The sequence below is a fragment of the Oncorhynchus gorbuscha genome, linkage group LG16, assembly GCF_021184085.1.
Source record: "Oncorhynchus gorbuscha isolate QuinsamMale2020 ecotype Even-year linkage group LG16, OgorEven_v1.0, whole genome shotgun sequence".
In the NCBI taxonomy this organism is placed as follows: domain Eukaryota; kingdom Metazoa; phylum Chordata; class Actinopteri; order Salmoniformes; family Salmonidae; genus Oncorhynchus; species Oncorhynchus gorbuscha.
In genome coordinates this window covers 19,811,943-19,836,237 of record NC_060188.1, presented here as the reverse complement: position 1 = coordinate 19,836,237, position 24,295 = coordinate 19,811,943, and the positions used below count along the sequence as shown (strand labels likewise).

Below are 24,295 nucleotides of genomic sequence, written 5' to 3'. Positions count from 1 at the left end.
TCTGCACAAAATGTTGATTCAGGCCAATGAGGATGGAGCTCTCCCTTCTACTTTGGACGAAGCGTTCATTACAGTTATACATAAGACAGGTAAAGATCCAGAAGAGGTAGGGTCATACAGACCAATATCTCTCCTTAATACAGACCAAAAGATTTTAGCAAAAACTCTGGCTAACAGGCTTAGCACTTTAATTGGCAAATTGGTCCATTCGGATCAGACCGGCTTTATCCCTAACAGAAACTCATTCTTCAATCTCAGGCGCCTCTTCAATATTATGTATTCTCAGAGGTTACCCAACGTGGACCTTGCCGTCATATCTCTTGACGCCGAAAAGGCCTTTGACCAAGTTGAGTGGCCCTATCTATTCAAGGTCTTACAGAAATGTAATATTGGAGACAAATTGGATCCAGCTTTTATATAGGAACCCCTGTGCCAGAATACTCACTATCCAATCATTGTCGCCCCGATTTAACCTCAACAAGGGGACAAGGCAGGGTTGTGCGCTGTCGCCTATGCTCTTCGCCCTAATTATCGAACCGCTCGCTCAGACGATTAGATTTCATGCAGCAATACACGGCTATAATACTAAAGATACTCTAAATAAGATCTCCCTATATGCAGATGACATCCTCCTCTATGTAACAGAACCCCAGGCTAGTATCCCAGCTATTCTTGATGTGATCAATTTGTTTGGTACCTTCTCGGGATACAGAATAAATTGGAACAAGAGTGAATTAATGCCCATACGGTCGCAAAATACCTCCTGGCTAGAACATCTCCCATTTAAGTTATCTTCAGAAAAATGTACCTACCTAGGAATTGCAGTTACCAAACAATACTCCTTACTATTTAAAGAGAATTTCCCCTCTCTGATACAAAAACTCAAAGCACCCATACGTAGAATGTATGCACACATGACTGTAAGTCGCTTTGGATAAAAGTGTCTGCTAAATGGCATATATTATTATATTATAAAGCAAACATACTATTTTGGAGAACTCTCCCAATTTCTCTGCTCGGAGGAATTAATGCCATTAAAATGGTCTTCCTCCCACAACTGCTCTACCTATATCAGAACATCCCAGTATTCATACCTAAATCCTTTCATAAACAACTGGACTCAATAATCAATCCTTTCATCTGGGATTATAAAACACACAGGATAGGTAAAAAACACCTCTGTAAATCCAAGATGGAAGGAGGATTGTCTCTCCCAAATGTTATATTTTATTACTGGGCCGCTAACCTCCGCATTGTTACGTTTCTGTTGGATGACATACTCCCGGCATCCAGCTGGCTTAGTATGGAGCGTGAGGAGTGTCACCCCTTCTCTATTGGCGCTGTGATTTTGTCGCCTGTCAATCTGGAGATGTCACTTTATTGTAACAATCCTATTATACATAGCACAGTCCGAATCTGGAAGCAAATTAAAGTCCACTTTGAGCTTAGACCAATGTCATTCATGCTCCCTGTCGCCAGGAATCCCTCCTTTGCCCCTTCTAACCTTGACAACACCTTTGAGCGATGGGGAGAGTTGGGGATAAGTACCATATGGGATTTATACATAGAAGGGACCTTTGCTTCCTTTGAGTTGCTGAGGGAAACTCATAATCTTCTTCCTTAATCTTTTTTTCAGATACCTACAAATTAGAGACTACGTTAGAAAACACCTCCCAACATTTGGGAATGCTAAACCTTCCATGTTTGATGGATGCATAAAAATATGCCCCACCTCAGATAAACTGATATCGCGTCTATATGATGCTTTTCAATCTGTTAGCACATCTTCTACTGATGCCATCAAGGCAAAATGGGAGGAAGAACTAGGGACTGACATCTCGGTGGCAGACTGGGAAGAGAGCTTGGAGTATATCCACACATGCTCCATTAATTCCAGACATCGTCTCATACAATTCAAGGTATTACACAGATTACACTATTCCAAAACTAAACCGCATAGGATATTTCCTGACACATCCCCTACATGTGATAAATGTCAGGCTGTGCAGGGTACACTACTCCACTGCTTTGCCCTATGCTCTAGCTTGAATGGTTATTGGTGTGGAATTTTTAGGATCCTCTCTGAAGTTTTGGAGACTTCAATAGATCCAGACCCGCTTCTGATAATCCTGGGAGTATCTGAGTCCCTAAACGGATTAACCAACCCCTGTAACGACGTTCGTCTGTTGTAAGAAGAGAGTCAGACCGAAATGCAGCGTGTAGGTTACTCATGACTTTAATGAATGAAAACGGTACATGAAATAACTGATATAAGAAAACAACAAACGAAACGTGAAACTAATTACAGCCTATCTTGTGACTACAACACAGAGACAGGAACAAACACCCACAAAATACAAAGCAAACTCAGGCTACCTAAATACGGTTCCCAATCCGAGACAACGAGAATCACCTGACTCCAATTGAGAATCGCCTCAGGCAGCCAAGCCTAACTAGACACACGCCTAATCATACACAATCCCAATTAATACAAACCCCAATACGAAACACAACATATAAACCCATGTCACACCCTGGCCTACCCAAACATATACCAAAAACACAAAATACAATGACCAAGGCGTGACAACCCCCAAAAACAACTAATCTCGTATGGTCTCATCTCGGCATAAAAACTAATCTTGTTGTTTTGGAAAAGGAGGGAAGCGCCCTCTACCAAATTATGGCTCAGTGAATTGGCAAACACTGTACACTTAGAAAGAATTATATATATATTCTGAACATTAAATTATCAACATTTGATCAAATCTGACAGCCTTTCCTCTCCTACTTGGACGAGTCGGCGCTGTGAATTTGTACTTATTAACGCACTCTCAATTGTAATATTTTAATCTACCTTTGGGCAGCATGTGCTGGCCCTGCCACCCGAGCAGTTGGGAGGGGGGGGGATAGGGGGGACATCTTCCCTCTTTCTTTCTACTTGTCCTTGTTTTGTATGTTTTATATTATTTGTTCTGCACCCAGAACTCTGGGTCTTGTTGTTCCTGTATGCTCTTTTATGTTTAGATAAGAATTGTATACCTGTCATGTATACCTATACACCATTCTTGTGTGTGTTTAATAAAAATATTTGAAACAGAAAAAAAAGAAACAAATAAAAAAAAGAAGCTGAGGTGCGGAAGGTCCCTCCACCCAATTGGACATCGATGGGGCCCCGGCGTATGCAGTTCGGTCCATACTGGACTCAAGACGTCAGGTGGGGGGCCTTCAGTACCTTGTGGATTGGGAAGGGTACGGCCCGGAGGAGAGATGCTGGGTGTTGTAAGAAGAGAGTCAGACCGAAATGCAGCGGAGTCAATCACCACCTTCCGGAGACACCTGAAACCCCACCTCTTTAAGGAATACCTAGGATAGGATAAGTAATCCCTCTCACCCCCCCCCCCCCCTAAGTTTTAGATGCACTATTGTTAAGTGACTGTCCCACTGGATGTCATAAGGTGAATGCACCAATTTGTAAGTCGCTCTGGATAAGAGCGTCTGCTAAATGACTTAAATGTAAATGTAAATGTACCGGTGGAGGACGTATTAGACCCATCTCTGCTGAGGGAGTTTCACCGCCTCCATCCGGATCGCCCTGTGCCTCGTCCTCCAGGTCGTCCAGGGGGCTGGGGGGGGTACCGACTTCCACCGAGGTGGCTGCTCTCCCTGTTCGGGCGGGGTTCGGTGGTCAGCGTCGCCGTAGCCGGCCTACTAGCCATCACCGATCCATGTTTCCTTTTCCGTTTGTTTTGTCTTTGGTTCTGTCACAACTGGTTTTCATTTGCTTTGATTTCTGTGTTTATATTTACCCCTGTTTCCCCGCTTAGGTTTGTGCGGGATTATTTATCCTTATTGCTTGTGGAGGCTTGCCTCAGTGTATTTTCGCGTGTAGTGATTTTAGTAAGGTGCGTTGTGGTTCTACGCTTTACGGGTGAACTGTTTGTTCCCATTGGATTTTGGGTATTTGTACTGGACTGTGTTTGTTTTGGACTTGTCCTGATTAAAAGTTACACGCTACACTGATATTTCTGCTCTCCTGCGTTTGACTCCTCACTTATCTTCAGTAGGCACGCAACAATATCCACAGTATAACGAGTCCTATATCGACATAACCTGAAAGGCCACTCAGCAAGGAAGAAGCCACTGCTTCAAAACCTCCATAAAAAAGCCAGACTACGGTTTGCAACTGCACATGGGGGCAAAGATCGTACTTTTTGGAGAAATGTCCTCTGGTCTGATTAAACAAAAATAGAACTGTTTGGCCATAATGACAATCATTATGTTTGGAGGAAACCATCCCAACCGTGAAGCACGGGGTGGCAGCATCATGTTGTGGGGGTGCTTTGCCATCACAATTTAGATGGCATTATGCGGAAAGAAAATGATGTGGATATATTGAAGCAACATCTGAAGACATTTGTCAGGAAGTTAAATCTTGGTCACAAATGGGTCTTCCAAATGAAGCATACTTCCAAAGTTGTGGCAAAATGGCTTAAGGACAACAAAGTCAAGGTATTGGAGTGGCCATCACAAAGCCCTGACCTCAATCCTATAGAACATTATTGGGCAGAACTGAAAAAGCGTGTGCGAGCAAGGAGGCCTACAAACCTGACTCAGTTACACCAGCTCTGTCAGGAGGAATGGGACAAAAATCACCCAACTTATTGTGGGAAGCTTGTGGAAGGCTCCCCTAAACATTTGACCCAAGTTAAACTATTTAAAGGCAATGCTACCAAATGCTATTTGATTGTATGTAACTTCTGACCCACTGGGAATGTGATGAAAGAAAGAAATGCTGAAATAAATCATTCTCTCTACTATTATTCTGCCATTTCACATTCTTAAAATAAAGTGGTGATCCTAACTGACCTAAAAAAGGGAATTTTTACTAGGATTAAATGTCAGTAATTGTGAAAAACTGAATGTAAATGTACTTGGCTAAGGTGTATGTAAACTTCCGACTTCAACTCTATATGTTGACTGACAGACTGATTTTGATGTGCAGATGAGAAGATGAATTGCCATTGAAGTGTAATTTCGACCATTCACTGTTGGCGGATCCGCTTGGCTAGTAAAACTGTTCTAAGACATCAGGAGGAGAATTTTCCATTCCTACTGATGTATACTGCAATTACTATACTGAAACTAAGCAGTAATTTCAGTCAGATTAAAATTGGGCTGTAAAATGAATAAAGATGACATTATTTCAGTAAGAGAAACAAGACAGGGTCAAGCCCTTCCCCATTACTCAACTACATGAGTGCCTATGTTTATGTACATATTTGTTTGTGCTCCAGACTAAAGGTGAGGTGGGATGTGCCATGCTGGGACCCTCCTGTACATTTGCCACTTTCTTTATGGTGGAGTAAGTACTCTCTCTGTCTTGCACGCACACACGCATGTTAATGATCCCTGTCTCTGTCATCCCCATTGAACAAGTATTTGTTTTGCCTGATTATTAGTAGTTGATGATGTGTATGTGTGGTAAATGACCCACTAGGTGATTATGATAACATTGTTTATTGTTATGCTGGTTTATAATATGCTGTCCTGTAAAATAAGGACAGATTGTGACCCCCGGTCTGTGTGTCTCAGCGTGGAGATAGGCCTGACCCTGACTATCCCCATCATCTCCGCTGGGAGCTTCGGTCTGTCCTGTGACTACAAGGCCAACCTGTCCCGCCTGCTGCCCCCGGCACGCAAGATCTCCAACTTCTTTGTCCACTTCTGGAACTTCACCAGACATGGTCTGAAGATGCACTGGGGGAGGGCTTATGTCTACAAGAAGGCAGACCAAACTGAAGACTGTTTTTGGTGAGATGGAACACCTGTGCATTTGAAAGGGGATTTCTGCCACGTCCACACATACATACAGTACAGAGATGCTCATTGCGTGTGTATGGTAGACTGTAACACTGTATCATACACATCTAGAGTACATTTGATGTCTGGGAGAGAAGAGTTTATTGTTGGGTGCTCCATGGTGCACCGTTACATCACTTCCCTTTTGCCATCGTCATAGGTACATCAATGCTCTGGAGGCACCCTCGGTCCAGTTTGCTATGTCAATCTCAAGAGAGATGCTACGCAGCAAGAAAGAGCTAAAGAAAGCTATTCAGTCTGAAAACAGACACAGCAACGGTGTGTATCTCCCTCTGTCTTCTTCAATACCTTCTCAAGTCTTATCCATGCCTTACACTCCAGCCACTTTTTCTACACCGAATAGGAAATAAATCAATGGATACTTAAAACAAAACTTTTGGAACCTAGCTACAATCTTTTAGATGTTATTTCATCACACAGATTTATAGCCCCTGCACAATATTTTCCAGTATTTATTCTCTGTGGAACCCCAGATGACATCACCACTATAAAGAACGAAACAACGATTCCCCCAGAAATTGTCTTCATCCTCATCGATATCTATAAGTGAGACTGGTTTTGGAAGTTTGTTACACTACATTACATTGTTTTGTTTTTTGAGGACACTGATTGAAAGTTGAAACCATGTAACTTTTCTATCTTCCAGCCATGGGTATCACACGAACATGACTGCCAACCCAAGCATGGACAATGTTCTGGTGCTCACCTTGCCTGAGAGACAATACAACAACACAGTGGTTTACAACAGCACGGTTAGTCCCTGCTCCACTCATCTGTCTTCATTCCTCAGTCCGTCTGACTTCCTAATGTCTAAACAGAGATAACACTTCTCTCTCTCTCTCTCTGTCTTCATTCGTCAGTCCGTCTGACTTCCTAATGTCTAAACAGAGATAACACTTCTCTCTCTCTGTCTTCATTCCTCAGTCCGTCTGACCTCCTAATGTCTGAACAGAGATAACACTTCTCTCTCTCTGTCTTCATTCCTCAGTCCGTCTGACTTCCTAATGTCTGAACAGAGATAACACTTCTCTCTCTCTGTCTTCATTCCTCAGTCCGTCTGACCTCCTAATGTCTGAACAGAGATAACACTTCTCTCTCTCTGTCTTCATTACTCAGTCCGTCTGACTTCCTAATGTCTGAACAGAGATAACACTTCTCTCTCTCTGTCTTCATTCGTCAGTCCGTCTGACTTCCTAAGGTCTAAACAGAGATAACACCTCTCTCTCTGTCTTCATTCCTCAGTCCGTCTGACCTCCTAATGTCTGAACAGAGATAACACTTCTCTCTCTCTGTCTTCATTCCTCAGTCCGTCTGACTTCCTAATGTCTGAACAGAGATAACACTTCTCTCTCTCTGTCTTCATTCCTCAGTCCGTCTGACCTCCTAATGTCTGAACAGAGAACACTTCTCTCTCTCTGTCTTCATTCCTCAGTCCGTCTGACTTCCTAATGTCTAAACAGAGATAACACTTCTCTCTCTCTGTCTTCATTCCTCAGTCCGTCTGACTTCCTAATGTCTGAACAGAGATAACACTTCTCTCTCTCTGTCTTCATTCGTCAGTCCGTCTGACTTCCTAATGTCTGAACAGAGATAACACTTCTCTCTCTCTGTCTTCATTCCTCAGTCCGTCTGACTTCCTAATGTCTGAACAGAGATAACACTTCTCTCTCTCTGTCTTCATTCGTCAGTCCGTCTGACTTCCTAAGGTCTAAACAGAGATAACACTTCTCTCTCTCTGTCTTCATTCCTCAGTCCGTCTGACCTCCTAATGTCTGAACAGAAATAACACTTCTCTCTCTCTGTCTTCATTCCTCAGTCCGTCTGACTTCCTAATGTCTGAACAGAGATAACACTTCTCTCTCTCTGTCTTCATTCCTCAGTCCGTCTGACTTCCTAAAGTCTAAACAGAGATAACACTTCTCTCTCTCTGTCTTCATTCCTCAGTCCGTCTGACTTCCTAATGTCTAAACAGAGATAACACTTCTCTCTCTCTGTCTTCATTCCTCAGTCCGTCTGACTTCCTAAGGTCTAAACAGAGATAACACTTCTCTCTCTCTGTCTTCATTCCTCAGTCCGTCTGACTTCCTAAGGTCTAAACAGAGATAACACTTCTCTCTCTCTGTCTTCGTGACTGCTTCTCCTCTCCTGTTGCAGAAGTTAAATGACTATGTGGCGGGTTACCATGATGGCGTGTTGCTCTTTGGCCATGTGCTGAGGCAGAGGTTGACCAGTGAGCTGAGAGGCAGAGCAACACAGTCCACCACCACAGAGCTCCCCGATGTAAACCCCTTCAGGAATGTCTCTTTTCAAGGTATAGGAGGGCCTAATGGCCAGGGCCATGGTCCATCCTGTCCTCAGTCCTCCATTTAAACACCATAACATTTTACGTCAGGCAACGGTGAGAACCTATACTTGTTGGACTTGGCAAAGCTGCTCGGCGGCAACCTTTAGCATCTGATCTTTGACTCTTGTCCAACGGGAACTTGCGCAAACCAGGACAGTAAATGTTTCATTTTTGTCACACCACCGTCATTCTCCACACAGGAACAAAACGCCACACATTATGCAGAAACCCATTCACTTAGATGTATTTTACAGTGCAGTACATGGCTAATTGGAGTGTTATCTCTTTGCTGACTTTTATGGACAATATTTCACATTTTGTCAATTAAAGCTGAGGACCATAGTATTTCAGCGGGTTATATGTCTTCTGCAACCTCTTGTATTAGATAACATTTCCCAACCTGAACCTTGAGTATAGCACTAGGTCATAGCCTCGATTTCTTTGGAATTGTTGCTCACAGTGGTGTGATTATTGGTGCTATAATAAGGGAGCAACTGGTTGTTAAGGGCAGGTGTTTCAGTCAACAGTTTTCTGCTCAGGAGGATAAATGGTGATGCTCTTAAAGGGTTAGACATAATAGTGTCTGTGTGCAGGTATGGGGGGACACTACGTGCTGGATGAGAATGGGGACAGGGACGTGAACTTCTCTGTGATTTACACATCCACCATCGATAAACAGGTAGGCTTCATCCAATGTAACTGTTGGAATGGTCACCATGTCCGTCCCCTGTTAAACAGCAGCAGGACATCATTTAATGATCACTTCATAACGCTGTCATTGCACCTCCCCTCCAGTACAAAACCCTGTTTGTGTTTGATACATCCATAAATGAGACCAGAGTGGAGGACAACACCCCCTCACTGCCCTGGCCCGGGTCCCAACTGCCAGATGACAAACCAATCAACCCTAACGGTAATGGCAGACAGTGTATTTGGAAAGTATTCAGACCACTTGACTTTTTCCACATTTTGTTACGTTACAGCCTTATTCTAAAATGGATGAAATTAGTTTTTTCCCTCATCAATCTACACACAATACCCCATAGTGACAAAGCGAAAGCAAGTTTACCTTATTTACTTAAGTATTCAGACCCTTTGCTATGAGACTCGAAATTAAGCTCAGGTGTATCCTATTTCCCATGATCATCCTTGAGATGTTTCTACAACTTCAATTTCCACCTGTGGTAAATTCAATTGATTGGACATGACTTGGAAAGGCACACACCTGTCTATAAAAGGTCCCACAGTTGGCAGTGCATGTCAGAGCAAAAACGAATCCATGAGGTCAAAGGAATTGTCCGTAGAACTCTGAGACAGGATTGTGTCGTGGCACAGATTTGGGGATGTTTTTCAGCGGCAGGGCCTGGGAGATGAGTCAGGATCGAGGGAAAGATGAACGGCGCAAAGTACAGAGAGATCCTTGATGAAAACCTGCTCCAGAGCGCTCAGGACCTCAGACTGGGGCGAAGGTTCACCTTACACCAGGACAACGACTCTAAAAAACACAGCCAAGGCAATGCAGGAGTGTCTTCGGGACAAGTCTCTGAATGTCCTTGAGTGGCCCAGCCAGAGCCCGGACTTGAACCTGATCGAACATCTCCGGAGAGACTTGAAAATAGCTGTGCAGCGACGCTCCCCATCCAAACCGGACAGGGCTTGAGAGGATCTGCAGAGAAGAATGGGAGAAACTCCCCAAATACAGGTGTGCCAATCTTGTAGCGTCATACCCAAGAAGACTTGAGGTTGTAATCTTTGCCAAAGGTGCTTCAACCAAGTACTGAGTAAAGGGTCTGAATACTTACGTAAATATAGATTTGAAAAAATGTCTAAAAATCTGTTTTTGCTTTGTCATTATGGGGTATTATGGGGTATTGTGTGTAGATTGATGAGGAAAACAAAAACTATTTTATCAATTTTAGAATAAGGCTGTAACGTAACAAAATGTGGAAAAAGTCAAGGGATCTGAATACTTTCTGAAGGCACTGTATATTCTGTGCTCTTGTAACAGGCCAGTAGACGTTTCTACCCCCAAGTGATAAGACGGCTGAACAGTGGCTACCCAGACTATTTGCATTGACCCCCTTATTTTATTTCCATTTCTGTCATTCAGCAGACACTCTTATCCAAAGTGACTTACACAGTAGTGAGTGCATACATTTCAATGTACACTCACTGGACACTCACACACACACACACATGCACATTTGTTCACACTATTCCAATACACTGCTACTACTGTCTGTTTATTATCTATGCATAGTCACTTTAGCCCTACCTACATATTATCTCAATTACCTCCACTAAGCCACACCCCATCACATTTATTCTCTACCGTTACCCGGTGGAAATGACCTCGTTATAGTTTTTTTATTGTGTTACTATTTTCCCCTTAGTTTATTTAGCACATTTTTCTTACTTTTTAAAGACTCTTCATTGCTGGTTAATGGCTTGTAAGTAAGCATTTCAAGGCAAGGTCCACATCTGCTGTATTCGACACATGTGATAAACACTTATTTTATTTATAAACACTAGTGCTACTAGTAACAGTACAACGTTTATTCTAGTACACAAGCTCTTTTGAAGTTTCTGTTACGAAGATACAGTATTGGTGGGGGAAATACTTATTCTATGTTTGTGATTCCAGATCTGAAGACAAAGGATATCATTGTGATCGTCCTGAGTGCCAGTGTTGTGGTGGCGACTGCTATCGCTCTGATCTTCTACAGGTCAAATATGCACCACACCAACCTCTGTGTTCTCACTACTGTCCAATCACATTGTTACTTGATGACATGTCTCACTCACCTCTGTGTTTGTCTAATTATTATTATTAAACTTATTATTACCATTATTATTATTATTATTAACCTTATTATTATTATTATTAAACGTATTATTATCATTATTATTATTATTAACCTTATTATTATTATTATATTTACCCTTCTGCTCAGTCACTTTAAGCCTGATTACACAACTGTCACCAGAATCCATTTCATTGATTGGAACTGATATTGACCTTGTATATAATATTTATTCTCCTGTCTATTTTTCTGACACTTAGCATTACTGCATAGTTGAGGAAGAGCTGGCAAGCAAGCATTTCCCTGTACTGTTTACACTTGCTGTATCCTGTGCACGTGACAAAGAAACTCTGATTTGATTGTGATTTATGGCCGATAGGCAGAACATGAAGGAACGTCAAAACCAAAAGAGGTGGTCCCACATCAGCCAAGACCTGATTGGTCCGCTGGATGGGAAAGAGTTAAGCCTGGTCTCACTAAAGGTGACCTCCCTCACCTCCTCCTTGTCATGATGTTTTTGCCTGTCTGTTTCTATTTATAGTATGTCATCTCTCAAACTCCCATAATGCATTGCCAACACAAGCTGGTGTTACACTGATGTTGGTTTATATTCTTTCATTTACATTCTGATACTCCCTGTGTTGGATGCCTATAGTCTTGTGATATTTTATTAATGTTGACGGTTAATTCCACATTATTTATCCCTTTTTCGTTCTATATATCAGATCGATGAAGACAACAGGAAGGACAGCTGTTACCAGATTCACAGGGCTCGCTATGACAAAAAGGTGCCATTACACTCTTTGGTCCATAAACTGACATAAAGACGTGGTGTGAGTTGTCATACCAGGGTCGTTCCGCGAAAAGATTGCCTTTTGCATCCCTTTGATTTGTGCACCAATATAACATTTTAAAAGCCTGTTATATTAAATTAATTGCCCTTTAATGTAGACGACATGGGGAATTCAATACATCAATAAAGACTTGCTGAAGTGCAAACATGCAGCATTGTGACATGTCCCTCTGTGCCCCCCAAACATGCAGCATTGTGACATGTCCCTCTGTGCCCCCCAAACATGCAGCATTGTGACATGTCCCTCTGTGCCTCCCAAACATTCAGCATTGTGACATGTCCCTCTGTGCCTCCCAAACATTCAGCATTGATGACATGTCCCTCTGTGCCCCCCAAACATTCAGCATTGTGACATGTCCCTCTGTGCCCCCCAAACATGCAGCATTGTGACATGTCCCTCTGTGCCCCCCAAACATTCAGCATTGTGACATGTCCCTCTGTGCCCCCAAACATTCAGCATTGTGACATGTCCCTCTGTGCCCCCAAACATTCAGCATTGTGACATGTCCCTCTGTGCCCCAAACATGCAGCATTGTGACATGTCCCTCTGTGCCCCCCAAACATTCAGCATTGTGACATGTCCCTCTGTGCCCCCCAAACATGCAGCATTGTGACATGTCCCTCTGTGCCCCCAAACATGCAGCATTGTGACATGTCCCTCTGTGCCCCCAAACATTCAGCATTGTGACATGTCCCTCTGTGCCCCCAAACATTCAGCATTGTGACATGTCCCTCTGTGTCCCCCCCAAACATTCAGCATTGTGACATGTCCCTCTGTGCCCCCTCTCTGACTTCTAGGAAGATTATAACCCACTTAACCCCCGAATGTCAGCATCATTGTAAAGCTCTAGTTATTTTGTTGCTTTGACAGTCGTTTCTGAAGGTTATTATTTATTTAATGTGATTAGTGGTTCATTTACGTTTGTTCCTCATTTTAAGGTCAACCCTGTTATTTGAACTGAACTCTCGTTAATATGGTATAACTATTCCTTTTAAATATGTTTTTCAAAATAGACATCTTTATTCAGAGAGAAAATGTTTTTCAAAATAAACATCTTTATTCAGAGAGGTTGGGTTAAATGCGGAGGAAAGAATTCAGTTGAATGCATTCAGATGTGCAACTGACTAGATATCCCCTTTCCCTTTCCCTTAATTGTCAAATCATAGTGTAAAAAGCAAGTGAGCTGGTTCTAGTCTTTGTGGCAATTTTCTGGTGTTTGTGGTGTAAAAGTGAGCGGTTCGAGCATAACACGTCAACCAGGTGACCCATAGATAGACGGGCTAGAAATGATAGAACAATTGAACAAATATGCATTCAATTGCAACCCCCTGTTGCACACAACAAGCTTCCATTTCCCCTGTCACACGGGGATTATGGCTGATTTAAGATGAAATCGTCAACCCGGTTACTTTATGTGACACTTAATAGGCTCTTACTATAGTCATATTTACTATAGTCATATTTTTATTTAACCCCTTGAGATGGTGAAAAAGTGTTTTTCTTGAAGCTGAACATGTGCTCTTTGTGACAGCAACACTTCTTGAAAGGCACTGAATTGGAGGAACGACCCACCAGTAACTACTCTCAAAGGCTGAAATGGGCATAACTTCTACTCTATTATTATGGATCTATTATTTTCAGCCCGTGATCCTGAAGGAGCTGCAACACACAGATGGCAACTTCAGTGAGATCCAGAGGATTGAGCTCAACACTGTGAGGTTCTTGCTAGTGACTTCCTCTCCCCCGCTATCGTAGTTCCTCCTAACCTGCCGATTCAAACACTAGTCCAGTCAGCTATCCACTGATCTAGTGTCCATTTTGAGTGTCTACAGTATATGGCCCAAGCTCAAGGTCAACCATATAATTGCTTATCTTGATGTGAACAACAGATGTTTGCCGATTTGTGTATGTATGTTTTGTGGCCCTATGGAGGAATCTTTCATCTCCTTGTCAATCAGAGGAGATAGACTATGTAACTTTATGTGAGCAATTAGGTGATAAAGGTAGTTAAGTGTGAGGAAGTCATGATCACCCATGAGAGGATGTCTTTCACACGGACTCTCTCTCTCTCTCTCTCCTGCTTCCTCTCTCTCTTTTTGCCTCTCTCAGCTCCTGCGTATTGACTACTACAACCTGACCAAGTTCTATGGCACGGTGAAGTTTGAGTATGGTCTGTTTGGAGTGTTTGAATTCTGTGAGAGGGGATCCCTGAGGGTAAGAGGATTGGCAGAGAACATGACTTTATGGTGGGAATCAGTGGCCTACTTTCCACCCATATATCTTCATTGTGCAATGATAAGCAAATGACATGTACACACATGTTAATTACAGGACTCCTTTACCGACAGCGCCTGGGTCACAATCACAGTTACATTCATTCAGTTATCAAATACCCTACCAGGCAGAAACAAAAACACTCAAGCATAAACCGAACTGCAGTAAACTCTGTAATTCACTGTCTTTACAGTATGTCCTTAATGACACAATCTCCTATCCTGAAAAGACCTTCATGGACTTGGAATTCAAGATATCAGTCATGTATGACATAGCTAAGGTATGCTTATGTAGTTTGGTTGTACTATGTGTTTACTGTAGGTAAATGCACTGACATTGTAATATGGTGTAATCTAGTGCCTCCCAACCTTTTTTGCTTACTGTACCACCAACTGAATTTTGCTCTGGCCGCAGTACCCCTTACCCCCTCATGTGCATTGAACCAGTAACCCTATGGTCTCATGAGTTCTCAAGTATCCCCTATGGATAGGCCAAGTTCCCCCAGTTGTCCTAGTACCCCTGGTTGGGAACCACTGGTGTTGCATGCTGTAGCTGTGTGGGACTCACCCTGGTGGCGGTTTCAGGGCATGTCCTACCTCCACACCAGCAACATTGAGGTCCATGGCCGACTGAAGTCCTCAAACTGTGTGGTGGACAACCGCATGGTGGTCAAAATCACAGACTTTGGCTGCAACACCATCCTCAACCCCTGCAAAGGTGAAGCCCTCTGCCCACTATGTCCCTCACAAGTAAATGATTCAACCTGAAAGTATTATGGGATGAAGTTAGTAAAAAACTCAAGCAGGGGAGTGATTTGATATCCCAATCTGGTCCCTCTCCTTTCTGTCAGACTTGTGGACGGCTCCAGAACACCTCCGGAAGCAGGGGATCTCCCAGAAGGGTGACGTCTACAGCTTTGCCATCATCGCTCAGGAGATCATACTGAGGAAGAGCCCCTTCTTCACCCAGGCCTGCTCCAACATCGCAGGTAACAACGGTCTGACGGCTAGAGTCAGAGAGTCATGCAGAACAGTTTTCAGCAATAGTAAAAGTTATCAGGTTTTTTATGTCTATGCATCTCACACTGGTAATTTAACAGCGGCTCCTGCTGGCCATTACATGTAAATACAACTTCTGCTCACTAGGGATCACTGTCATCAATTACTATTCTAGGGATTTTGCAAAAGGAGAGTGGAATTCGTATTATTTTACTGTAAATGAGGACATGTCTGTCAACTGAATTCCCCTTTCCTTCCTCCCCAGAGAAGCTGTACATGGTGCAGTACCCAAGTCAAACTGGCTTCTTCAGGCCAGATCTGAACTTTGAGACAGCAGCAGAAAACGAGGCGGAGGTACAAGGCCCCTCATAGCATTCCTCACGTACGCATGCATATCTGTGTTAGTTTGTATGTATGGTTGTCATTGTACTTGTCTCCTGCAGCTTTACATGCTGATAAAGAACTGCTGGGAAGAGGACCCAGAGAGGAGGCCAGACTTCAAGAAGATAGAGGGATCTCTGGGTAAGATATTCAGGTAAGCCCAGTGCTTTATGAGAGGGAGAGTGTGAGTGCATGATGTGTGAGTTTGTTTGTGTGTTTACAAAATGCCTGATATTCTAAATCTACACTGAATGTACAAAACACCTTCCTAATATTGAGTTGCACCTCACATGGACTCTACAAGGTGTTGAAAGCGTTCCACAGGGATGCTGGCCCATGTTGACTCCAATGCTTCCCACAGTTGTGCCAAGTTGGCTGGATGTCCTTTGGGAGGTGGACCATTCTTGATACCCACAGGAAACTGTTGACTGTGAAAACAACAGCAGCGTTGCAGTTCTTGACAAAACCAGTGCGCCATGCACCTACTACCATTCCCCATTCAAAGCACTTTACTGAATGGAACACATACACAATTCATGTCTCAGTTGTCTCCAGGCTTAAAAATATATCTTTTAAAAATTATCTTCTCTTTAAATAAAATGTCTCTTCCCCTTCATCTACACTGACTGAAGTCGATTTAACAAGTGACATCAATAAGGGATCATTGCTCTCACCTGGATTCACCTGGTCAGCCTATGTCATGGAAAAGGCGGGTGTTATTCATGTTTTGTACACTCAGTACATTCAGTCAATCAAAACCCTTTTTACAAACCAAAAGCCATGGCATGTAAACAGCTGATTTGTGTTTAACATACAGACGTCTTAGAAATGTAGAGTTCTATCAATGCAAACGTTGGAGTGATAGACAATCTCCAATTTGGATTTTTCTCGTTAAAGATTTTCTGAGCTATTGGGCTTTTACCGTTATACAGAGATTTGGTCATTTTTTTCCATGTTCCACAATCATTCAGCAACCTGCACAACCAGGCTAATGAGAGCTACATGGACAACCTGATCCGTCGGCTGCAGATGTACTCCAGGAACCTGGAGCACCTGGTGGAGGAGAGAACATCTCTGTACAAGGCTGAGAGGGACAGGGCTGACAGGCTCAACTTCCTGCTCCTGCCAGCGTATGTCATGCATCCCAGCTCAACCTTAACCCTTAACCCTAAATCTAACACTAGCTTCATGTCCACATCCTGGCACAACCCTGACCCTGGCTACAACCCTAACCTTAACCCTAAACTGAGCTTTATGTCCACATCCTGGTTCAACCCTAACCCTAGCTACAACCCTAACCTTAACCCTAACCTGAGCTTTATGTCCACATCCTGGTTCAACCCTAACCCTAGCTACAACCCTAACCTTAACCCTAACCTGAGCTTTATGTCCACATCCTGGTTCAACCCTGACCCTAGCTACAACCCTAACCTTAACCCTAAACTGAGCTTTATGTCCATATCCTGGTTCAACCCTGACCCTAGCTACAACCCTAACCTTAACCCTAACCTGAGCTTTATGTCCACATCCTGGTTCAACCCTTACAACCCTAATCCTCTTAACGCTTAACCTTAACACACCTGCCAGCCTATTTAGCTTTTGAAAGCCAACACAACAATAAGGAGTCGCTCAGCCTAACCTCCCGTCCCCCTGCTTCCTTCCTCAGCCCAGTGGTGCGTTCCCTGAAGGAGACGGGCAGTGTGGACCCAGAGCTGTTTGATGAGGTGACGGTCTACTTCAGCGACATCGTGGGCTTCACCACCCTGTGCCAGTACAGCACGCCCATGGAGGTGGTGGACATGCTCAACGACATCTACAAGAACTTTGACAGGATCCTGGACCACCATGATGTATACAAGGTAGTTGGGACTGAGGCTTGACATGTTCACATACAGTGCCTTGTAAAAGTATTCAGCCCCTTGGCGTTTTTCCTGTTTTGTTGCATTACAACCTGTAATTTAAATGGATTTTTAATTGGATTTCGTGTAATGGACATACACGAAATAGTCCAAATTGGTGAAGTGAAATGAAAAAAATAACTTGTTTCAAAAAATGTAAATACAGATAAATGGTGCGTGCAGAGGTATCCACCCCTTTGCTATGAAGCCCCTAAATAAGATCTGGTGATACCAATTACCTTCAGAAGTCGCATAATTAGTTGAATAAACTCCACCTGTGTGCAATCTAAGTGTCACATGATCTTAGTATATATACACCAGTTCCAAAAGTCCCCAGAGTCTGCATCACCATTAAGCAAGGGGCACCATGAAGACCAAGGAGCTCTCCAAACAGGTCAGGGAAAAAGAGAATTCCAGACCAGGTTGGGTTATAAAAAAATATCTGAAACTTTGAACATTCCACAGAGCACCATTAAATCCAAATCCATAAATGCTATGTCTGGCTCAAACCAAACACCTCTCATCACCCGAGAGCACCATCCTCACAGTGAAGCATGGGGATGGTGCTCTGGGGATGTTTTTCATCAGCAGGGACTGGCAAACTGGTCAGAATTGAAGGAATGATGGATGGCGCTAAATACAGGGAACTTCTTGAGGGAAACCTGTTTCAGTCTTCCAGAGATTTGAGACTGGGACGGAGGTTCACCTTCCAGCAGGACAATGACCCTAAGCATACTGCTGAAGCAACACTCAAGTTGTTTAAGGGGAAACATTTAAATGTCTTGAATGGCCTAGTCAAAGTATGACTTAAAGATTACTGTACACCAGCGGAACCCATCCAACTTGAAGGAGCTGGAGCAGTTTTGCCTTGAAGAATGGGCAAAAATCCCAGTGGCTAGATGTGCCAAGCTTATAGAAACATGCCCCAAGAGACTTTCAGCTGTAATTGCTGCAAAAGGTGGCTCTATAATGTATTGACTTTGGAGGGGGGAATAGTTATGCACGCTCAAATGTTTTTGTCTTATTTCTTGTTTGTTTCACAGTAAAAAATATTTTGCATCTTCAAAGTGGTAGGCATGTTGTGTAAATCAAGTGATACAAACCCCCCCCAAAATATTTTTTAATTACAGGTTGTAAGGCAACAAAATAGGATAAATGCCAAGGGGGTGTATACTTTTACAAGCCACTGTACTAAAGAAGAATCTACAGTACTGTTGTTACTGTAGTATTATGGAATTCATACCATTTGAGATGGAATAGTTGAGTGGGGAAAACAGTTTTCATATAAATGTTATTATTGTATTCAGATGACATTTCAGAGGGTTATTGTCTCTTCTTCTCTCTCTGCCAGGTGGAGACGATCGGTGATGCGTACATGGTGGCGTCGGGGTTGCCGCGGCGCAATGGCAACCGGCACGCAGTGGACATCGCCCACATGGCCCTGGACATCCTAGCTTTCGTAGGGACCTTCCAGCTCCAACACCTACCGGGCATACCCCTGTGGATCCGCATCGGGGTGCACTCAGGTACCCCATCCCAGCACAATATAACTGGCCCATACAGTAGTTTGTATGGAGTTTTAATTTTCCCACAATTTAGTTTTATTTTAAGTTCATAATATTGGGCCAATACAGTCCTGTTAGCAACACTTTCACTGCTTGCTGTGTGTTTAGCTTTCACTGTCTGGTGTATTTACAGGGCCGTGTGCGGCGGGTGTGGTGGGGAACAAGATGCCACGTTACTGTCTGTTTGGAGACACAGTCAACACTGCCTCACGCATGGAGTCCACAGGCCTGCGTAAGAGACCGCACACACAGACACCGACACATCAAACATGAACACTTACATAGATTCTCCTCAGCTATCACAAGCACAGCTCCATTCTAGCAGCATATATTCACCATAGGATGACACCTCTCATGCTTCCTCTCCAGCACTAAGAATCCATGTTAGCCAGTCCACCATAAACATCCTCCAACGGACAGACTGCAAGTTTGAGTATGAGCAGAGAGGACAGACCTTTCTGAAGGTAAGCTGGGTTCATAAAGCTATGTGATGGTTTGTGAGTATAGAGTTCAGATTATGCCAACAATTTGTATGTTTGTGTATGTGTTACAGGGTAAAGGCAATGAGATGACATACTGGTTAACAGGGGTGACAGGGACAGAATACAACCTGCCAACGCCCCCGACAGCGTGAGTAGAATCCACCCATCCTGATCGTATACTGTATCTATCAGCCATATCTAAATGGAGTATTATGTATGTCAAATAATTCAAACATCTTGTCTCTGGTTGTCTCCTCAGGGAGAACTTCCAGAGGCTACAGCAGGATCTGTCTGAGATGATCGTGTCCAGCCTGGAGAACAGAGGGCCAGGGACCAACGGAATGGAGAAGAGGAAGACCCTCTCCACCAGAGTCAGGAGGAGGGAGACCAATGGGAGCCAGGAGGACGGCCTGCCAGAGTACCTGCACCTGGCCATCACAGACATTCCCAGCACCTACCTGTAGCCACCCAGGACCAGACTGCCTCCTGTGGAGATACAGGGCTACTACATGCTGTCAAATGGTGACAGTGGAGTCAAGTAGCCTTATATTCACCTGATACAATAGTTACAGTAATGCCTTATACATAGGAAACCTGACTATTTTCCAATGAATTTCTGGGTAAAAGACATGGCTTTCTGGTTTGAGCTAAAGGTTATTTTGGGTCACATGAGCAAAATGTGTGGGGACTGTTGAATTTATTATGGATAAATGAATAAACAATATCCCCATTTTAAATAGAATTGTGTCTAGGTAAACTTATACTCTGTATGTTTAATAGACAATATGAGTTCATAGGAAGAAATTGTGTGACAGGAGAAAGGAGTAATAAAACCATTCCAACTGGGCAGGAACAAATGGGTTGTGGACTGTGTAAACACATAAGGTCGTTAGCCTATGGTTGACCCAACCTGAAACTTAGCTCTGGAGTTTTTAGATTAGGCAGAGAGTGCATTCCTAGGGTTTCTGTTAATTAAACCTGTCAGTTCAGTGGTGATCGATAATGTTGAGGGGTCAAAAGTTATCTGGGAGTGTGTTAGTAAGATAGAATGAACTTTTCACCTTACTTTGTCCTGTCGAGAGGGGGGGGGGGGTCGTTTAAGACAGTGAAATGACGTCATGATCTGTATTTAAACTGATGCATTTGTTTTGAGTGGAAGCGCGCTCCGAGAATAAATTCTATTACCTATTATTTAAAGACTGGTCTGCGTCTATTTTATGCAAACAAGAAATCTTACAAAATTCTCATAAAATAGACGAAGGGCTTTCAATTGATGAAAACACATCGGCATAATTAAATTATACTAACAGGGACGTTCCATAAATAGTCTGTAACCTGAACCAGTAAACCAAGAAGCCCCTGAAGAAAAGACAAGTATGACAACATTTTCCCAGCGATCAACAATGAACAATTGTTCAAAATAATATCACTGATTATCACCGAAGCATAATAATAATCCTAAAGCTTAATATTGCCATCAATAACGTGTTGGTTAATAGTTTCTCATTGTAATCTCAGTGCATTTTATTGTGTCATAGTTTATCATCGTAATCTCAACGCATTTTATTGGTTCATAGTACGAAATGTGTTTTTATCCTCAAATTTGATAGTAGACTGAAACACTAATACGTCATCATTTTAAAGGCCCACAATTTTCTTTATAGGTTTTCCAACCTTTATTAGTAAAGTGTGTCCACTGAATTGGAACAAAATAACTTTCTGTAAAAGATGAGTATACATTTGTTTAACCACAAACCGTGAATAGCAGTTGCCACCTGTTTTTCCACATCATGCACAATATGTAGCCATATAATTGGTCAGATAATACCTTCATTCTAAAACGACTTAAATGTAAATGTAAATGTAAAATCTACTCAGAATAAGAGTTCAAATGGAAATATCCTATAACAGCCCTGTTATTATTGGAGTTAACCCAATCTACTCAAATGTGTCTTATTGTCTTTGACAATATTTAAGTATAGAAACACAAGTACATAGTTGTCTCCCACAGTATAGGCTTACAGGTTTGTCTTTATGCCTACACCATCACAAATGTGTATTTTTACATCTAAATGATTATACTTTACCAACAATACTGTAAAGAACAAGCCTTTTGCTTAATAATATAATAATAATATAATAATAATAATATATGCCATTTAGCGGACGCTTTTATCCAAAGCGACTTACAGTCATGTGTGCATACATTCTACGTATGAGTGGTCCCAGGAATCGAACCCACTACCCTGGCGTTACAAGCGCCATGCTCTACCAACTGAGCTACAGAAGGACCACAATGTCCATGTGGCTTAACAATGGCCATGTGGTTTTACATGTCAAAATGATGTCCTCTCAGTCGGAGCATTGCACAGTCTTGGTGGTCACCAAAGCAGCATCTTGCATTTTGCATTTATGTTAGCACAGCTGTTCTGCCTCGAAGGCCAGCACCCCGGTGTCACCTCTTTACTGTTGACATTGAGACTGGTATTTATGCGGGTACTATTTAATGAAGATGCCAGTTGAGGACTTGTGAGGCGTCTGTTTCTCAAACTAGACACTCTAATGTACTTGTCCTCTTGCTCAATTGTGCCACCGGGGCCTCCCACTCCTCTTTATATTCTGGTTAGCCAGCTGTTCTGTGAAGGGAGTAGTACACAGCGTTGTACGTTTCTTGGCAATTTCTCACATGGAATAGCCTTCATTTCTCAGAACAAGAATAGACTGATGAGTTTCAGAAGAAAGTTCTGTGTTTCTAGCCATTTTGAGCCTGTAATAAAACCCACAAATGCTGATGCTCCAGATACTCAACTAGTCTAAAGAAGGCCAGTTTTATTGGTTCTTTAATCAGCACAACAGCTGATTAAAGCTGTGCTAAAATAATTGCAAAAGGGTTTTATAATGATCAGTTAGCCTTTTAAAATGATAAACTTGGATTAGCTAACACAACGTGCCATTTGAACACAGGAGTGATGGTTGCTGATAATGCCCTGCTGTACGCCTATGTAGATATTCCATTAAAATAAAAATCTGCCGTTTCCACCTACAATAGTAATTTATAAAATTAACAATTTCTACACTATATTTCTGATCAATTTGATGTTATTTTAAAAATGGACAAAAAAGTGTTTTTCTTTCAAAAACAAGGACATTTCTAAGTGGCCCCAAACAATAGGGCAGCAGGTAGCCTAGTGGTTAGAGCGTTGGACTAGTAACCGAAAGGTTGCAAAATCAAATCGCCGAGCTGACAATGTAAAAATATGTCATTCTGCCCATGAACAAGGCAGTAAACCCACTGTTCCTAGGGCGTAATTTTAAATAAAAAAGTGTTCTTAACTGACTTGCCTAGTTAAATAAAAAGTTAAAAAAAAAAAAAAAATTAAATGCCGGCCCTCTACCTGACACCCAATTCCAAACATTGCTAAGTTAAATGGTTGTTCTGTGTCTTCTATCCAGCTCAACACAGAGTGAACTGTGAGCAGGAGAGATGTAAATGGGTTGGTATTCAGGGCATGTATCCCTGAATGTAATGGAGCTAACCGAGTAATCTCATTACCATTCAGTGGTGTACTCGCATGTAGTTGAAACTGCTGCCGTGTGTGTGTGTGTGTGTGTGTGTGTGTGTGTGTGTGTGTGTGTGTGTGAGAAGAATACTTTTTTGGTCCTCAAAAACCAACGGATGCGTGTTAACAGTTAAATAGACAGTAGGGCAGTCCCCAGAGAGCCTATCAGAGGGGAACAGAAACTAGAGGAGCTTCATGCTTAATCTGTCTTCAACCCCACTTCACTCAAATGAAAGCACTGAACAAAACACTTGCTGTGAAACACACATAAAAATACACATATTCTCCATTAGCCCAAATGGCATTCCTTACCTGCAGTGTGATTGTGCCTTGCCTGCAGTTTGTATATGATGAACCTTAGAAACATTGCCAGGATGGAGCCGTTCACTACGACTACCACTGATATCCAGACAGCTGGACTCACTGCCGGGTCGTACTGGGGAGGAACATCGCTACTCCATTTTACAGGTGGGGATTCTGGTGGAAAAGGATGACAAAGTCCCCATAATACTGTATCAATGCTGATTATCAGTGACTATGCTGCTATATCCTCCCCATCGCTAAGACAATGGAGAGGATATATAGTGCCATATCAATGCCATTCTATAGAGAAGCCAGTGGAATACATATTTTTCCTAAAAGAAGCACTTGCAGACAATAAGTGAGGACAACCACAATCAGGGCTCTATTCAATCTGTATCGCTGTAGAAATGTAAAGGTAATTTCCTATTGTGCCGACATCTGCAGCATTTACCTTGAATGCAGCCTCTGCTAAAGTGGGTACATTGTCTTTAAATTCCATGCTGTAATGTTGAATTTCTGCGATACTGATTGAATAGAGCCCGTAGACAAACCAGAGCAGTGAAACTCACCTGTGTCTGGCTTTGGCTGAGGACTTGTCCAGCTAACTAGCAGGTTGTGCCCTGATTACAAGTCTTCTTTGCCATGTTGATGCCTGGTCATGTAATTAAGGCCCACACTAGAGAAACCTGCTGCCTCACTCTGTCCTTGTGTGTGTGTGTGTGTGTGTGTGTGTGTGTGTGTGTGTGTGTGTGTGTGTGTGTGTGTGTGTGTGTGTGTGTGTGTGTGTGTGTGTGTGCGTGCGTGCGTGCGTGCGTGCGTGCGTGCGTGCGTGCGTGCGTGCGTGCGTGCGTGCGTGTGCCTGTGCGTGCGTGAGTAAGAGCGAGCCAGATAATAACATACAGTGGAACCATTTGGACCAGACAGAGAGAAAGATTTGAGGGGAAAGAAA

The 24,295-nt window shown here is 42.8% G+C and overlaps 1 protein-coding gene across 1 annotated transcript in view; it reads left to right on the top strand.

The window, feature by feature from the left end:
• The window catches only part of LOC124000310 (heat-stable enterotoxin receptor-like), a 28,780-nt gene extending 8,191 nt beyond the window's left edge, over positions 1-20,589 (top strand). The window contains exons 3-27 of the mRNA XM_046306583.1: positions 5,298-5,365; positions 5,596-5,814; positions 6,023-6,141; positions 6,333-6,429; positions 6,530-6,635; positions 8,038-8,194; positions 8,821-8,906; positions 9,023-9,140; positions 10,872-10,953; positions 11,411-11,513; positions 11,757-11,819; positions 13,527-13,598; positions 13,995-14,099; positions 14,353-14,439; positions 14,744-14,876; positions 15,010-15,147; positions 15,423-15,511; positions 15,601-15,692; positions 16,510-16,668; positions 17,205-17,397; positions 18,788-18,962; positions 19,135-19,233; positions 19,371-19,465; positions 19,555-19,631; positions 19,743-20,589. Of these exons, the coding sequence (XP_046162539.1) occupies positions 5,298-5,365; positions 5,596-5,814; positions 6,023-6,141; positions 6,333-6,429; positions 6,530-6,635; positions 8,038-8,194; positions 8,821-8,906; positions 9,023-9,140; positions 10,872-10,953; positions 11,411-11,513; positions 11,757-11,819; positions 13,527-13,598; positions 13,995-14,099; positions 14,353-14,439; positions 14,744-14,876; positions 15,010-15,147; positions 15,423-15,511; positions 15,601-15,692; positions 16,510-16,668; positions 17,205-17,397; positions 18,788-18,962; positions 19,135-19,233; positions 19,371-19,465; positions 19,555-19,631; positions 19,743-19,947 (2,937 nt within the window). The 3' untranslated portion in view covers positions 19,948-20,589. The remainder of the gene's footprint in view (positions 1-5,297; positions 5,366-5,595; positions 5,815-6,022; positions 6,142-6,332; positions 6,430-6,529; positions 6,636-8,037; positions 8,195-8,820; positions 8,907-9,022; positions 9,141-10,871; positions 10,954-11,410; positions 11,514-11,756; positions 11,820-13,526; positions 13,599-13,994; positions 14,100-14,352; positions 14,440-14,743; positions 14,877-15,009; positions 15,148-15,422; positions 15,512-15,600; positions 15,693-16,509; positions 16,669-17,204; positions 17,398-18,787; positions 18,963-19,134; positions 19,234-19,370; positions 19,466-19,554; positions 19,632-19,742) is intronic.
• The last annotated feature ends 3,706 nt before the right edge of the window (positions 20,590-24,295 follow it).